Source organism: Centropristis striata, chromosome 12, assembly GCF_030273125.1.
Source record: "Centropristis striata isolate RG_2023a ecotype Rhode Island chromosome 12, C.striata_1.0, whole genome shotgun sequence".
NCBI lineage: Eukaryota > Metazoa > Chordata > Actinopteri > Perciformes > Serranidae > Centropristis > Centropristis striata.
Window position 1 is genome coordinate 30,586,534 of NC_081528.1, and position 18,356 is coordinate 30,604,889.

At 38.2% G+C, this 18,356-nt stretch overlaps 1 protein-coding gene across 2 annotated transcripts; it reads left to right on the forward strand.

Moving 5' to 3' along the window:
• The first annotated feature begins 80 nt into the window (after positions 1–80).
• Positions 81–17,850, forward strand: stx3b (syntaxin 3b). Of its 2 annotated transcripts, XM_059346326.1 has the most exons (11): positions 84–468; positions 8,166–8,240; positions 8,353–8,452; positions 8,654–8,728; positions 8,813–8,883; positions 9,287–9,395; positions 9,476–9,549; positions 11,119–11,253; positions 12,585–12,695; positions 14,147–14,266; positions 14,666–16,120. In XM_059346326.1, exons 1-10 carry the CDS (start codon positions 439–441, stop codon positions 14,234–14,236), a joined length of 870 nt encoding a protein of 289 aa, XP_059202309.1. In that variant the 5' UTR covers positions 84–438; the 3' UTR covers positions 14,237–14,266; positions 14,666–16,120. The 2 variants fall into 2 exon arrangements, with proteins under 2 accessions (XP_059202310.1, XP_059202309.1); XM_059346327.1 differs by lacking the exons at positions 12,585–12,695; positions 14,147–14,266; positions 14,666–16,120 and adding exons at positions 12,951–13,061; positions 17,773–17,850 and having other exon boundaries at positions 81–468.
• The last annotated feature ends 506 nt before the right edge of the window (positions 17,851–18,356 follow it).

Consider the following 18,356-nt stretch of genomic DNA (forward strand, 5'->3'; position numbering starts at 1 on the left):
TGCAGGTGGCTCCGGGCGTGGCTTCATCTCAGAGGACATGGACTTGTCTGCGCATGCGTGAGCCAGAAAAGTGCGTTTTAGAATGATTACTGGTGGCCAACGGAGAGACAGATTATACGGCTCTACACAACTGTTGTTTTAATCCCCTGGGCGAGGAGATTTAGCAAAGAAAAAACATCGGTTTTAAACCCAGCAGCCATATTGTATGGAAAAACGACGGAAAGACTCCTCTTTTCAGAAAAAGTCGTTTTTTCTCAGACACCTCTATCAGGACTTTTGGGGACTTTAATTGTTTTTCTTACTGGCCGTGGGTTTCTGTCGGACAGCTCGCTTGCCAGCTGGTTGAGGAATTCAGAGATTTGGACTTGTTTTTAAGCCATTTAACGCAATATTGTGGTCACCCCTTTTGTTTAAAGGTGTTAAATTAACCGTGTAAACATGAAGGACCGATTGGAGCAACTTAGAGCGGTAAGTAGTGTTCAGGAAATGTTAAGTTTCCTTACAGTGTCTTTCTCTCTGTACACTTTTGGCCCCTTGTTAAAAACGTTTTTTTAAGGAAGAAATTCGAGTTTAAGATTAAAAAATATTTTACTGTTTCCATTTTAGAAACCTAGTTGACCCATAACATGGTAATCATTTAAATCAATAGTGTGCATGTGATGACATAACTAATATGATGGATGAAGTAACACACGGCAGGTTAGAAGGTGATTTAAAATGGGGATGTTAGGTAAAAGTCATTCAATCACACAGACATCATGTTTCGTTTCTTTATTTGCAGCAATATGTGACAGAGATTGACTGCAATGTAGTATAATAATTATAATAGTGTATTGCTATTAGTTGAACTGTATCATCAGATGCCATTTCCAAAGTTGCATATTTAAATTGGTGCTCTTAATTCCTATAAAATGACCTCTGCATGGCTTATACACATACATATTAATACTTGCCTTATCAGTGGGTAGTCTGACAACAGATGAATGACTCTGTTTTCATCAACACTGGTTAACAGTGTCCATTAAAGATTAATAAATTGGTTTATTTTTATTAGTAGTTGATCTGAGGAAAATTAATTGACAAAGACAAATGATGGTTTAAAAGTAATTTTTTCATTCAAAACCGTCAAAGTCTTCTGGCACCAGCATCTGAAATGTGAAATATTTGCTGCTTTTGTCTTGTTTTATATCAATGTCAATGTCAATATCAAGAAAAAAAGGAATATAAAAAAATAGACTTTGAGTGCAATAGACATATCGGTATTAAAAACACTTGCAGCCCTGCTTGCATTACACCTAGAAACATGTTCAACTATCAAAAATATGTGTTTTATGGTCAAAGTAGTGAATTGTAAAATGATACAGGATCAGGTGGGATTGATTGATCCAAAACCCTTTAGATAACTTTTGAATTTATCCATCCCAGTCAAGTCACAAGTCTTACACAGCAGAAAACATCCATTGTTTTTAAACTTGGATACACTTGCTGCTCATGAGGCTTTGATCCAACTGTAACCCAAGTCGGGATGTGTTGCCATAGCTACCTGAAACTGCTGGCCAAATATTTGCTGTGTTTAACGTCGCGGTATCCCCCCCCAGGCGTCTGTAATCTCACACAGCTGGCTTCTTTTCAGGGAAAGGAAGTGCAGATAGCAAATGAAGTGAGTCAGTCACTTGATGGGAACTGACAGTATATTCTGTATGAACTTTGTTCTCTTTTCCTCCATCCCACTACCTTTTTCCAATCTTTACTACCAGAAAATGCTGAATTGTAGTTTTACCTGGAGGTATGGTCACATATGATAGTTTAAACTACATGCTGTAAAAAGCTTTTATCAGTTTCTTTCTTAGACCATTTAAGAAATACCATATCATTCATGATATTTCCAAATGTGCTTTCAGTTGAAGCCACATCGTCTCCAGTTGCGTGTGCACTGTGTTTCCTGCAGGCCTGGTGGGCTCCTGCTGTTACACTGCTTCCCCACCTGGCTCAGGTATCAGTTCAATGAATGGGGGGAAGCTATAACTGAACAAACATGGCTTCCTCCGTGGCACGTGGAGTTTTTTAAATCCCTTGTCAGATTTTAGTGTGGCATTAAAACAGGTCCTGATGGAGTGTTTTGGCTTTTGTCACCATGCTGCTATAAATCTGACCCCAGGTCCCCGTCCTGCTGCTGCTGCTGCTGTAGTTTGTGGCTCATTATTCTAAATCATCCCGTGGGAAAATCTGATGCATTGGGTGCATCAACTAACAATTATGTAGTTGTTATTGTAGTATATAGAGGGTTTTTTTGGTCTACAAAATGTCCCAAAACTTTGGAAAATATCCATCACAATTTAGTAAAGCAACTCTCCAGAAATACTCAGTTTACGGAAATTATGATATTCGACTGAAATCCTCAGAAATGACTTGCTGATACTGATTGGCTTGATTACCAATATAGATGCAGTTTATTTCTCTATTGATCAATTAATTGACCATAGGATACAGCTCCACAAGTGTTCGCATTTATCTTTTTTGTATCCGTGTGCTTCCTTGAGCCCTGAGTGACACACCTGGTGTAACATAATGCTCTAGCAGTGCCAAGATATATGTGTTATTTGCTAGCTAGATTTTTGTGACCAGGCTATTTCCAGAAAGAAATGTGTTAATTCAGAAAGTTACATTGCTGATGCTTGAAATGTTTGAGCTTGCTACAATGTCTCTCTTTCTCTATGTGTTCTTGAATGTGCTGTAGCGAGCGACAGAGAGCTGCAGTACCCAGCATGCCATTTGGCGGTGTAACAGTTGATAGGGGTCACATCTGAATACACTACTATTAAACTATTGAATATGTCCAGTAGATCTCACGTCCTCGCTCTTGACACTGCACTTTCTTTAGGTCCTCAGCAATAAACACACTAAGTGTTAAGTTGATGAGATGAACGGATGTCTAGAAAAAGGACAAACAGAGACTCCGTCCATTTTTACTAGATGACTGCCTTTCAGCTCAGCTCAGTCTTTGTCTTCTTTCCCAACTACCGAGCGATTTGAATTTTCCACTACCGTTTTGTCATTTACAGTCTCAGGGACAAAGTCTGACCAGTAATTATCTCCCAGCTGCTTTAAGATGACGGAGTCACGGGAAAGATAGAGCGAGGGAGAGTTGGACCTTGAATGTGGCCATGACTGGAGTCAAACCACAGTTTATGAGTCAAACTTGCTGAAATGTGTGAAAATGTGTATCATACAGGACACTTTAGACTTTTTCATTTAGTTATTATGCTTCGAGTATATGCTCTACTTGCTGGTGCATGTATCTTTAAGTGCTTTATTACCTCCGTCAAGAAGGTTATGTTGTGAGTTCGGTTTGTTTGACTGTCAGCAGGATTACAGAAAAAATACTGGCCCAATTTTCATGAAAGTTGTGTGAAGGAGTTAACATTGGTCAAGGAGGAACTCATTTGAATACACAAATTATTATTACTTTCCCTGGTGGAGGGGTTCAGCTCCGACTGCCCTTTTATTTGTCAATCCATTGGTTGGTCTGATCAGCCTGGACTCTCTACTGAACATTTGATCTGACTTTCCAAATGGATCAGCACAACACAGCCCAAACAAAACCTCTGTCTAGTCATTGCCTTATTGAGGCGAGTTATGCAACGTGACATATGGTGCTTTGTTTGCAGTACAAGTACAATTCAGTGATTTGAATAAAAGGAGCAAGCCAGCTTCCCAGCTATTGTATCAATCGCTCATGCGCTGATGTAAATCGGTTGCTCGGTCTCTCTTATTTTTTTGTTTGATGATTATACAATCCTCTTGTAGCTAAGTATGAGATTATAGCATTTTTGTCGAGTTCTGTAAAAAAAAAAAAGGGAGAAAATCTAATTTGCTGCTACATGGTCGACCCTGTCAGTCAACATTTTGACACAGTGCGTCAAAGTGGCATTAAGTCTAGTTTGTAAACCATTTATTTCCTCTAGCATTAAACAATATTGCCAACATGATCAGAAATAATACAATGTTAATTCATTCTGAGGATCCAAAGTGATAAAGCAAATGTCATGTTTTGTCGGTATCTTCAGGTTGAGTCATATGATGAGCAACTGAGTTTAATGAGGGATGTTGTAAAAGTTTTCTTCATCTGACTGTTACTGTAAAACTGAAGCAAGTCCCTGTGTGCGTGCCCTTTGTCTGTTTGGTAAGTTAAAGTGTTTCTTGCACACATCAGGCCCTTTCCCCTTTTTTTGCTGAATGAGAGACACTGGAAGGAAGTGAGTGCTTGCTCTTATCTCGCTGCTGCAGAAATGCTGTGTGAGTGAGCATAATGTTCAGGCCAGAGTGCTGCAGCTGTGTGTTCGATGAATAACTCACAGAGGTCTAAAAACATACAGAGTGTCACAGTGTGTGAGTCCGTCCATGGAACTCTGTCTTCACAACTGTTGTTAGCTACAGCAGCCTGAACCAAATGGCCACATTTGCAATTCAAATTTTAGATGAGGGGTAGAAGTTTAAACACAGCATAAAACTCAGCATTTGAAATGAAACAACAATGTGTTGTTGCATCAAATGGAAGTTCCCAGTAGAGCTGCAGGTGGCAATTATTTTCATAAATGATTAATCTGCTATATTATATTCCTAATCGATCATTTTGTTTATAAATTGCCTGTAATAGTGCACTGTTTCACACAAAAGGGACATTAAGGGGGACTCTGTTGCATTACAGCCCAACCAGTATTGTTTTTAGGGGGGCAAATGCCTATGTTAAGGCTTAAAACTTACAAGCCTTACGGGTTAATATATAGACATGTGTTAGAACATATAGGCAGAATGGGCAAAGTAGTTGGCAGCTGTATTTTGCTACAGTGGCCTTAAGCTCTTGTCACATTTTTATCCCTCATTCTGTGTTACTTGCTGCTGGAGTTTAAGTTGGAGCCCACTTTGGACAAACTATGTGATGACACAATTTCTAAATTAGCCAAGCAACTTTTTCTGCATTATCTTATACAGATATGAACTTGTATATTGGCATTTTACATACATACATCCACCACAGACAGTGGCGGAAGAAGAATTCAGATCCCTTACTCAAGTAAAACTACTAACACTATACTGTGGAATCACTCCACTACAAGTAAAAGTCCTGCATTCAAAACTTACTTCAGTAAAAGTACAAAAGTATCAGCATACTTTTATGTTAAATCTCTGAAAAGTAACCAAAGCAGCTAAATGTAGTCAACTAAAAAGTACAATATTTTGCCTCCAAAATGTACTGAAGTAAAAGTAAATACTGAAGTAAAGTACAAGTATCTCAAAATTGTACTTAAGTACAGTACTTGAGTTAATGTACTTACATTCCACCGCTGGCTAATATCAATATATACATCCAACTACTACTTGTAACATGTACCTCTGAATGTCACCAAGGACGCCCAGTTTGTAGGCCGAACACTATAAATTCTAATGTATTTTTTATCAGTGGGCCACAGCAGGTTCAGTCGTCTAAGGAGTGACTTAACAGTCATATATTTAAATGGGGGGAAAAAAATGTAAATTAATTCTAATTTTAAAGCCTAACTGTAGTTATTCTAGTGCAGTGTAAATGAAGTGTACCATTGATATCTGTCCTGTTTACCAGTGTAGAGACTGAGGTCGAGTCAGCTGATATAAGGGAGCAGAGAAGTCGACAGGTGTGTTGGCTAACATTTTCCAGGATTTGACTTTGATCCAGGCTGACTTTCTCCAGGAAAGTCAAGTGTCCAGACTTCAGACTCTCTGCCAGCCGTTACCAAACAGAAACATAAGCAGCAGCACTCTGTAGGTGTTCATTGGAAACACATTTTTCTGTAGAATGCAGAAGTTATTAAAAGGGAGGGAACAGTAGTTTACTGACCCTTTCCGCTCTTTGTTTCGCTCATATTTCCTCCACCTAACATCGTCACAGCATGGCCCTGTGATGTCTGTTTACACTGTTCCTCACCTGTGGTTTCTTTAAGTCAGTAAAAAAAACAGGTTGAGTTCCTGGAGCCCGGCCCTTCACCGGGTAAATATTCAACAGCAGTGCTTAGCTCTTTGCGTCCAACCTTGCGGCACAGCCCTGTGTTTACTGACCGTACCTTGTGACATATTTATGACTTCAGTAGAGTGAAACCCAGTGATAGAAGTTATTGGGTGTAGGCTGATTAGGGTCAGACCAATATCTCTGGCTGATGTGTCACACAGAGAAGCCACACAGGAAGCAGTTTCATTAGTGAGTGTTTTGTGTACAGTCTAAATTGCTGTTCAGCAGCTTTTTCTGTAAATAAACCCTCAAACTTTATTGTAAGATGATCAGAACAGTGTTCATAATTGTGAGCAAAATACAAATGGAGTCATGTTTTTAAGACTTGGGGCTGAATATCAAATCTCAATACTTGAGTGAGTGCTCCCTGAAATGAATACATTTGAGTTTCATAAACAGTCAATTATTGAATGCTATCATTGAAGGTTCAGATTCTTAGTTTTATCTCACTTGTTTTAGGACTTTAACTTCGGACTTCAAGTTGGACATCGCCTCAACTTTAATTCTCACCGTAGGGGGAGTGAGATTTAAATTTCCCTAGATAATCACTAGAAATCAAGGTATCAGCCTGAATCTAATGTCACTTTAGGGGGATCAAAACAAGAGTTGCATTCTATCTAAATATGCTTGACAACTGTCCTGTCTGTGGCACTGATTAGATCAAGAAACTGCTCTTTTATGTCATGGTACCAGGTGAATTAGTAAGCTCGTGGAGTTGAATATTCAAAGGTCTGGACACAGGCAAATCCTCATTTTGTTTATTTTGGACTGTGAGTTCTTGCTCAGCGTTGAGACAGAGCCAGATATAGTACATTTAAGAAAATATGATTTTTTTGCTTGTTAAGATTGATATCACTCTCCAGCCTTGCACTGTAGATATGAAGCCACAGCTAGCAGCCCTAAAGGGCGTTGACCAAATATCAAACGACACAATCAAGATCACATGCTGATGCACGCAGGCCGCGTTGTGAATGAGTTTCAAACAGAGATGGTGTGGAGTCACATTTTGCCCTCAGGGTTGTTTGATTAATAGGATGTCTGTGTAGTTGTCAACTACGTAGGGTCTATTTAATTTAAGCAGGGGAAGTAGAAATTCCAGTATAGCTGTTGGATTGTTATTTGTTTCTCTGCCGAGGCAAGTTTGTTTGTAGAGCACCTGTTAAACAGCCATGTGATTTATGTGCTTTATATCACACCTGAAGGGCATGAAACAAGATATAAAAGAAACACAGTGTGATATAAAAAAGACATTGCAAGGATTTAAGAAATCTGATTTTAAGTTTTCAGTTTCAGCTTTTTAGTTGCTGAACAAAATGAACATATGAATGAACCTTTAACCTTTTATCAGGCAAATAACTATATTTGGTAACTTCAGGTAATATTTCGAGAAAAAAGTTGCAAATTTACTAGATTAAAGTGGCAAATCTACAAGAAAAAAAGTCGCAGATTTAAGAGATTTAAAGTGGCAAATCTGCGTGGAAAAAAGTCGCAGATTTACGAGAAAAAGGAAAGAAAAAGCAACTTTTTCCTCCCAGATTCACCACTTTAACCCTTAATAGAGCACTCATTGAAATACTTGCAAATTCCAAATTTCAGCCCTACAGAATATTGGAGGATATTACATACTGCCAGAATGTGTAAAAAAAAACATACGAAAATAATATTTTGAGAAAAAAGTTTATGAGATTAAAGTGGCAAATCTGTGAGAAAAAAATGCGCAGATTTAAGAGATTTAAAGTGGTGAATCTGGGAGAAAAAAGTTGCTTTTTTCCCACTTTTTTTCTCGTAAATCTGCAACTTTTTTCGCGCAGATTTGCCACTTTAAATGTCTTAAATCTGCGACTTTTTTCTTGTAGGTTTGCCACTTTATTCTAGTAAATTTGCAACTTTTTTCTCGAAATATTACCTGACTCTAACTACCAAATATAGTTCTTTGCCTGATAAAGGGTTAAAGCCCCTTTCCACTCAAATTGTGTTTTTGTTATGTTTGTGTCCAGTATGTTGATGACTTACTTAATACTTTGAGCTTTAATAAACTATGTAATACCCTTCACACGTTCTCTCTGGCCAGCTGGGAACTTGTCGCGCTCCTCTAATACAGCCTTTACTTCTGTTCTCTTAGACGTGTGATCAGGATGACGAGGATGTGGAGATCGCTGTGGACAACGCAGCCTTCATGGATGAATTCTTCTGTCAGGTCAGTGTGACAGTCAGTGTGTGTGTGTGTGTGTGTGTGTGTTGGGGGCTGCACTACCTTTGTCATATGTTTACATGTGATGTTTATGGAGTGTTTGTGTGCTTCTTTTCAGATTGAGGACATCAGGAACAGTATCGATAAAATTGATGAGAACGTGGCTGAAGTCAAAAAGCTTTACTCTGTCATCCTGTCTGCTCCCACATCAGATCAGAGTAAGATATCACTGTTACCTCCTGTCCCTGCTCCTTACGATGTTTTCCTAATGTTCAGGTAGGAGATCGGAAATCCAGAGATTGTTTAGCATCGTTTGAATGTTAAATTGATTTGAGGGCTTTAGTACTTGCAATAAGTGTGTTTCTCTCTACCCATCGCTAACGCTTTTAGCTGCTTATTGGCACATCTTTTCTTTCTAGAAACACAGGATGACTTGGAGGCAATTACCAATGAAATAAAGAAGATGGCCAACAATGCAAGAAACAAACTCAAGAGTGAGTCTGTTTCCTACACACAAACAGTTAGTCAGTCTTTAAAATAATGGGGATGTTTAATGAATTGTTTGGATTTCTTCCCAGCCATCGAGAGGAATCTGGAGTCAGAAGAGCAGGAGAGGGTGTCAGCTGACATCAGGATACGTAAATCACAGGTAAATGACGTCCAGGTTTCTTCTGTTTTGTTTTTTTCTTAGATTAAAATTTAACCGCTCATGGACATAACCAGATTCAGCACTGCCAAAGGACTGATTAAATCCTAAAATAAGATATATTTCTGGGTGGATAAAAAGGAAACAGAAGAAACAACAAATGTTTGTAATATTTCAAAAAAATCTGAAAATCGAACAGAGATCTCTTAAAATATATTTTTTCTTTCTTTTTAAAAAAAAACATATTTTACTCATTTTTAAAATATTATTATTTCTATTATTTTCATTGTCATTTAACTGTCATTTAAAAAATTGCCAAATGTTTGTTTCTCTTTGACATTAAAAAATATGTTTTAGATAAGACGATACTTCTGTGCTAATTAATTTTTTCCCTGTTGTCTCCCAGCATGCAGTGCTGTCCAGGAAGTTTGTGGAGGTAATGACAAAGTATAATGAAGCCCAGGTGGACTTCAGGGAGAGGAGTAAAGGACGTATTCAGAGACAACTAGAGATCAGTGAGTGACGGCCATAAAATCATGTGACGGGCCCACGTTTGTCTTTGTTATTAACTTTATTTCTCTTCTCCCCTCTCCAGCTGGGAAAGCAACAACAGATGAGGAGCTGGAGGAGATGTTGGAGAGTGGCAATTCTGCTGTGTTTACTGCAGGGGTAAGTGTGTGTGCATGCACATGCATATCTGCTATTTTTAACAGTGCCTTTGACGCTGGTCAGGATGTGGTTGAATAGAGAAAAACCCAAGTTGCCAGTTGCTCAGCAAAACTGCTTGTACCAACTGATTAAAGATTAGCTCTGCGTGTGAGTTGACCTATTGGACTAAAAGTCAGTTTGATCTCTTTTTCCTTCTTAACCCATTGACGCCGGGAAAGCATTACCGCATTTCTACCATTAAAGCCGGGAGCGCTGTTGCGTCACTCTACCATTAAGGCCGGGACAGCGGATACGTCGTTTTGTAGTATTTTTATTTTTTTCCACCTATTTTCGGTCTCTTGGCCAATGAAATGCATCAGAATCATGATCAGAATACATGTGGGAGTGTCGCAATGTATGCAATGTATGACTTTATGCGTCGTTGAGTACCCTCAAAAGTGCAATATATAAAATGTAATATTATTATTTATTATTATTATTATTATTATTATGATAATTTATTTATTTTTTTATTACAGTAGGCTAATGAGAACTATGTCTATTTCTTCCAATGGTCATATCATGTTTGCATCTTGCTAATGGGCATGTATTAGTATTATGCATAGGATTTTTTATTCAGTCAAATGTAACATTTGCTGAGTTTGTTGATTTTTTAAAAAACTTTATTGAAGGTTTGGACAAATAAACTCAACTTCGTATGAAAGCCACGGGTTTAAGCTCTCAAATACTTTTTGAATTTCATTTTTACCTGCTACAGAGGCTGAAAAATCTATTTAGTAGGTGTTGAATTTCCAGAAAAACTTCAGGGTTTAGGGGGTCATTTGAAAATCGCCCATAGGTTTTTCAGGCATTTTTTTCCAGGCGCTTTAGGCATTAATGGGTTAAAGCTGGTAGAGGCAGTTTAGCAACAAAGTTTCAGTAAGTTACACACAAGTGTTACTTTTGAGTTTGATGACACATGCTTGGGCTCAGAGGCAGATTCATGAGAGAAGATGGGGAAAAATGCTGATGCGTTCAAGAACACTGCAACACGTTTCAATTAAAAAGAAAATTCATATCAGCAGTTAAGGGCTTTAGGGTAAAAAATATTGTAACAATTTGAATTAAATTGCAATAAAGTTACACACAATCTGTCCCATAAAGAGCAAAGAGACACGCACATGGATAGGCTCAGAAACAAAAAGAGGATCTATTTCAGATATCCAGGTGCAGAGCAGGTTATTTCTTAAAAAATCCCACTTATTCAAAAAGAGAGTACGTCTTTATGTTTTTCTGCAACTCGAGAAGTGAGATTTTTTCGACTACATTAAAGTGACAATAATGATAATAATGCTCAACTTATTTTAAAGTTGTGGTTCAAAGCATCAATCAGTCAAAAGTCTGGAATTTTCAAAGAACACTGTTCCTGAAGCAATAATAGAATAAAATCAGGCAGTGTACCCTAAATATGTGTGAGATGATGCAAACTAAACCAGATCATGGCCAATCTCTATCAGCCACACTGATCAGAAGAAATACAAACCAAATAAAATATTACACTTTTTTTCATTAAACCTCTCCTCTCCACAGATTGTGGACGCTGGGATCTCAAAACAAGCCCTGAGTGAGATTGAATCCAGACACAAAGACATTGTCCGTCTGGAAAGCAGCATCAAGGAGCTGCACGATATGTTTGTAGACATTGCCATGTTGGTGGAGAGCCAGGTACGCTCCTCCTCATCCACCTGCCCTTTAATTCACCAACCCCTCAATTACTTCCGGAGTTTTATCTTCTCTTTCATTCATTTGTTTACTCATTTTGAACCTTTTCTCGTGGCCTTGTGTTCAGTCCTGTTTCTCCTCTCTTCCTGTCTCCGCTGTGGTCTGACTATCAACCTGCATCTGCTTCCTCTTTTCCAGCTCCATACCTTTCTCACACCTCTCTTTACTCTCCTCTGCCACCGCCACCTCCATCTCATCACCCAACATTGACGGAACCAACACAAATGCATTTAGTAAGATGTACGAATAAAATGATCACGCTCCACGTTAGGAAGAATACAAACACATATTGTTGATCAGTCAGTCACTGTATGTAAATGCAACCATTAGTCTAACCACATATTTCTCACTGCTTAAACCATGCTTTCTGAGGGAAAGGCTTGTTTGAGGTAAGGGTCGTATTTTCTGCTGTTTGTCTTGTGTGATTTTTTTTTTTTCCCCCCACAAAACTCTTCATTTTCTTAACCATTTTTTATTTACAGCTTTTAGTTTGAAGATGTTTCTTCCAAAAGAAATTCAGCATTAACATACATATGAATGTTCCTCCTTGATATTTTAAATAATATTCCTCATATAGTCATTATTGAAGCTGTAATGTTAGTAACAGTTGAGGTTTTGACGATTTAATCACCAGTGGTGGAATGCAACTAAGTACAAATACTCAAGTATTGTACTTAAGTACAAGTTTAAAGTAACTTTACTCAATATATGTAACTTTATACTTCTACTTTGCTACATTTTAGAACCAAATATTGTACTTTTTACTCCACTAAATTTAGCTGCCAGCTACTTTTCAGGTCGAGATTTAACATGAAAAAATTATATCTATTTAATAAAATCTATATATAATCCAATAGTTAATGTGGAATATATAAAACAATCTGAGTAGGTTCATTCTGCATAATGAGTTCTTGTACTTTTGATACTTTAAGTAGATTTGGATGCTGATACGTTGGTACTTTTACTGAAATAAGTTTTGAATGCAGGATTTTCACTTTTAGTAGGGTCATTTTACAGTGTGGTACTTTTACTGAAATAAGTTTTGAATGCATTACTTTTAGTGGAGTAATTTTACAGTGTGGTACTTTTACTTCAGTAAGGGATCTGAATACTTCTTTCATCACTGAAAATCACCAGAAACTAAACGTTTTGGTCAGTGTACTTGCTGAAACCACACGTATTAAGCTGCTTTATGTTTTTAAACCAATGTATTATAGTGTTTTCTGCTTGTGAAGTGTTGCTCTGTATCTGATTGATTGTTGTGTGTTTTACAGGGTGACATAGCTGACAACATAGAGCAGAATATAGGCAAGTCAGTGGACCATATAACACAGGCTAAGGAACAAACCAAAAAAGCTGTAAGGCATCAGTCCAAAGCACGCAAGGTAATGTACCTTTTTGGTTATGATGTGTTCCTGTTTTTTTTTTTTTTTTTGTGCGTGTGTGCCCGCTTTCTCGACACATTTACAGAGTTTGACACATTTTAAACCACACAGTGCACGCACAGACTACAGTCCCTCGCCAATCACACACAACTGTTGTATTCCGTGTGCTTCGCTTTTTGTTTCTCTCTCTTGTTGTTTTTCTTCACCTTCTTTTGTTGCTTCTCGTCACCTCTGACGCTCGTGGCCCGGTGTTAGGGTGGAATGATCGACAGGATTGAGAGCAACATGGACCAGTCAGTGGGCTTTGTGGAACGGGCCGTAGCAGACACTAAGAAAGCCGCAAAGTTTCAGCAAGAGGCTCGCCGTGTGAGTGATCACAGTCAAGAGGAGCGGTCCGGTTTCCCAAAAGCAACAGAAACAATATTATTATAGAACAGCGATGTCCTTGAGATTTAAATACAATCAAAATGTTTTTTGTTTGCTTTAACAGGCACAAAGATCAAAGATTCAAGTTTACATATCTGGCCTTGTGTTAGACTATGATCTATGAATTAATTCAATCCATATAATTCCAGTGATCTTGAGCCAACGTGAACATAATTAATGTTTTTCTGTGCAGCATAGCATATGATAATCCTTCAAACTTGGGGATCTGTATCTAAAAATCTGTACTGGATCACATTTTGTCATGTTCTTTAACACTGTGCTGTTATTGATCTAAAAGCTCAGTTATATTATGAAAGACAGAAACAACTGGAATCCTTTTTAACATAAAGCTGCTTTTGGGAAACCAACCTGAAGAAATTAAGACCATTTCCACCATCAAGTCCCTGATTTTCTCCCTGATCCTTACCTGGGATCTCTTATGATGACCTGAATCCTCTCCACCTGTTCCTGAGCCTCCACCACACTGTGGCCTTGGGACCCCTGTGCTTTGAAAACCAGTGACTTTCCCAAAACCAAGACCAGCCTCTCTCCCTGCTTACACACACACTGACAGCTTCCACGCTCTTCTTTCTCTCTCTGTTCTTTCTCTTCAGCTTCAACCTTTACTTTGTTTTTGTTTTCAGTTTTCATGGCTGCTGCAGCATTCTTTGGTTTTGCTTGTTTTTGAAAACATTGCTATTTAGCTTCAGGCTGTTGAAGCCTCTGTGAAAATAACTTTTTCATATAGACATGTTAACATAAAGTCAACACTGCCGCGCCAAGACAAAACTTGTTTACCAGACTTTCTATCTAGAGTTTTTCTGGTTGCCTAGCTGCAAGGAGAATTCATGATATTTGATATGGCCATTGTTGCTTTATACCTTACATATTCCCTCCTACAAACTTTTTAGTTTGTAGGAGGATTATATTCCATAATTGCTGCATAAATTAAGCGATATACTTATTGTTGTTTTCTGCTGAGAATGGTCCTAATAACACTTTATATACGTGATTGTTCCCAACAGAAAATGGTGATAATAGTGGTGGTTGTGCTGATCTTGCTGGCCTTACTAGCTCTCATAATTGGTTTGTCAGTGGGATTGAAGACAAAGTGATGAGCTATTTGAATAGGAGGAGAGCTAAGGGTGAGTAACAGTGGAGCAAATACGCTCTGTGTGCCATAATGGGCGTGGGTATGAAGCATGATTTGGAAAAGGGTTTGCCTGCACTTCTCCTCAGGCTCTCTGTGTGTGAGTGTGTGTGTGTGTGTGTGTGTGTGTGTGTGTGTTTTCTTTCCATCCTCAGGGCTTAGTTGAGGTGTGTTTGTGTGTATTTGAAGTTCTTGGGCGTGTGTTTTTTTTTCTCCTATTCTGCAGCACTTGCCTCTGGTTACTGCTGAACAAACAAAACAGAACCAGAAGTTACAGTTTCAGCTGGTAGTTTGGTCTGAGGGCTCCTTTAAAGGCTCATATCCCCCCGTCATTAACACGATTCTCTCTTTTCTTTCTCTCTCTCTCTCTCTCTCTCTGTCTGGCTCTCTGTAGAAGATGATCATAATTGGTGTAGTCTGTGCTGTGGTTGTTGTCATCCTCCTCATCATCATCCTCACCAATACATTGTGACGGGGCTGCTGCTTCGCTGCCGTCATCAGTTCATTCGTCATCCACTCCACCCTGTCCATCAGCTGGCCCGCCAAAGAAAAAAACTGATACTTGATAACTCCATATGGATATAATAGCATTAAGGACAAGTGTTACATCTGACCTCTGGAAACAGGAGATCAATGGGACTGGTCTGTGTCTCAGGTGGCGTGGACAGTCTGAGGATGCTCTACTGAAAATGAGGAAATGAGACTGAAGCTGATGTGAGGTACATTACCTACGGCATCTCAGCAGAGAAGAAAAGGGAATTTTAAGAATAACTGATCACAACGTCATTCCAGTGTCTCTCAACATTTCACTGTCCAACATTTGATGCCAAAGTTTAACCTGGAAGTGTTTGTCACCTGAAATTACCTTTATGAAGCCTTCTAGTCACCTCCCTTATCATTATTTCTTGCCTTCTTGAGCCTTGACACATTCTGTGATTGAAAAGCTAGCTACTGTATGTTCACTGTAATGGGATTTTGTACATTTTGAGGACTTCCAGCACTTTCACATTTCAAAATATGTCTTTATTTCTGTAATTAAGCTCAGATGATCATGTAAATAATAGTAATTCATTTTGTGTGTTGTCGATATTGAGCCCTGATGTGGCTCAGGTCTTTAACATGAAGAGGATCGGTGATCTCACTTATGATTCTTCAGTTTGTAGAGCCCATTGGTTCTGATTTAAGATATGAAGGATGGTGCATAGAAATATATTTCGTGGACAGGTGGAGCTAAGAGGAGCAACAACAGCAGGATACGTGGATAAATATGAATCCGTTACTTTGCATGGATAGAAGTGGGGTTGTATGAGGTTTTTCTCCATAGTCAGTGTGTTACCTACAGTAAATGGCGGTTAGCATGTGCCCAGTTTGGAGTCGCAGGCAGGACGTAGGAGTTGCTGGTCTAGCATTGCCTCGACCAGTTAATTAGGTCACACAATAACGCACATAAAAACTAAATTATCAAGGCAGCACAAGACCATCAACTCCCATGACATCAACTGTAGGTAACACACTAATGATACGTACCTCATACAACCCCAGTTAAAAAATCTTAACTATCCTTTTAAGGCTTAGCAAAACACTGCAACATCTGGGAGAAAAGCCTGACTATTTTGTCTTTGCTAACCTGCTACAAGGTTCAATACCATCATCACCTTCTACTGTACAGACATGATTAATGTTTTAAAGCCAAATATATAAAGAGAGACTGCTATTAACACTAGTTATTTACATTTCAGTGCCAGAATAGTCTAATAAGTAAGAAACAGTAATATATATTTGTTGTGCTTTTTGATGAAGTTGATAATTAAGTCACACATACAGGATAAAAGTGAAAATGGGCTTTTAACACACACCGTAATGCCTTCGTGACTGGTCGGCATTTCCTAAAATATTTTAGGTGTGCTTGATTTTTTACTGTAGGTGTACAACTGCCAGTTTATTAGGTATAACCATCTGAATTGAATGCATTCTGATTATAGCTGTGTGCCCGTACAGGATACTACTTATTTACTGTAATAACTTGATACAAAGTAAAAATTTTCCAGTCAAACAATAGCTGAATTTGATCCTTTTTGTACCCAGAGATGGAAAAAAATGATTTTTTGTATAGTTTTGGTCACCGCAAGCAATATGTGATGGGCCCACTACTGCAGCAGCCCAATCAGTCTGGCTTGCTGAGAAGCCGAGTATGTTGTATTACGGAGTTGGAAGTTTAGCATACAGAGATGTGAATGTGTTGGGGGCATTTTACACAACTGAATGCTTCCATACACGATGGGTATCAAATTAAATAGAAATAAAGGTATCATGGTATACTCAATTGGTAGCTCTGTCACTACAAGGGAACTTTTATTGTGTTTTTTTCAAATGATAGCCAGACCTAATTTTAATACTGCGGCCCTGCAGTAAATCCTGTCGTCCAACAAGTTTAGAGATATGTTGGCTAAAACTTTATGAGCCTTTTGTCGGCAGTAGTTCTTGGTGCTTTTCTCTTTTAGGGCTTACAAAGAGGGAGAACTAAATAACTGAAGGACTTCTCAGTGTAACAGTTTACAGTTCAACAGCACCACTAATTACAACCATGGGGAAAAATTTAATCAATATATCTGAAACGAAAACTAAACATAACATCCTTCATGTTTTCTTTTCTTTTTTAAATGCCGTGATGAAAATCAGCAAATAACTTGGTTATATACCTGCCTGAAGTCTGATATGTTGAGCTGTATAAATATATGATAATGTATTAATAAAACAAACCAAACAAAGGTAGAATTTATTGCAGGGCTGTTGTATTATTAGTTATACCTAAGTGTACCTAATAAACTGGCCACTGAGTTTAATTCTGGTTGGTCACCGTCGTATATGACAGAATGTGTCAAACTGGGAATTTATTGAAAAAAGCAGAGTTTTGTAATGCCAAAGACATAATTAGTCAAATTAAATGTGTATTATAAGGGCCACCATCGCCCTTACTGTTCAATCCTTATACTTCTATTCGAGCCTTTTTCTTCACACATAAGAGAAGGAGAAAGAGGGGGGAACTGAAGCTGTTGTCCACTGTTTTAAATTAAGGTGCCACAGATTTTATTGAAAATAAAAAAAATATGTTTTTTAATGACTTTGCTGACTAGTGTTTCCTTGTGATCCTGTGCCTGTCACTGTGAGTGTCAGCAGGTAAATGTGTAACTGAATTTTTACACTTTCTGATGATTGCATGGTGTGAATGTGTCTTTTATGGGATGGTAAAGCAGATTGTTGATTCAGCATGTTAACCCATGTTCAGTTTTTAAAGTAATGTGCACAACAGGTGTCAAACAGAAGGTAAGTTTTCAACCTTTCCTCTCTCTTTACACACAAGCACACACTAATCTCTGTGACCCCTTGTTCTCCTTTTGCTCTATCACTTCCTCAAACCAGCATGTCCATTATTGTTTTATTGTTAAACTAAAGCCAGGGACTGCTGCTGTCTAACTACATTTTTTTAAATTAAATCTGCAGAAAAAGATGATGATTACATTGTGCTGTGCCATCATTGGAATCGTTGGGTTCTCCTATCTCTACAGCTTCTTCTCATGAAAGGTTTTACACAGGTAAAAAAAACCTGCATCAGCCTTTTTAACACTCATCAAATCACTTCTTTTTCCACTGAATGCTAAAACAATGTCCTTTTTGTCTTCATGTAGTGTTTCTAGGGAAGAGATTGTCAAGAAAAAGAAAGTTTCCTGAGGTGCTCCCCTATTTTTTTACCCTAAACATTATTCGGATCTGTTTTAAAATTTCAAAAAATTGAACCATGCCAGTCCTGTGCACTTCCCCTTTTATTAATCATCTGAATTTAAAGTATGTTTTCACTGTATGAAGTGTTTGAAATGTGTTATAAATGTGTAGATTTTGCTCAGTCTGCCTGTTCATAACCAGATGGCTCAACATGTGATTTATAATCATTTTGGACCATCCTGTGGGTCGACTACAGCCTGCCCCCTCCTGGTGGTGAATAGAAGGGACAATTATATCTATTTATTATAAGGAAATTATTTCAAAGGATTTATTTAAATTTAGTAAAAATGCATGTGTGTGTGTTT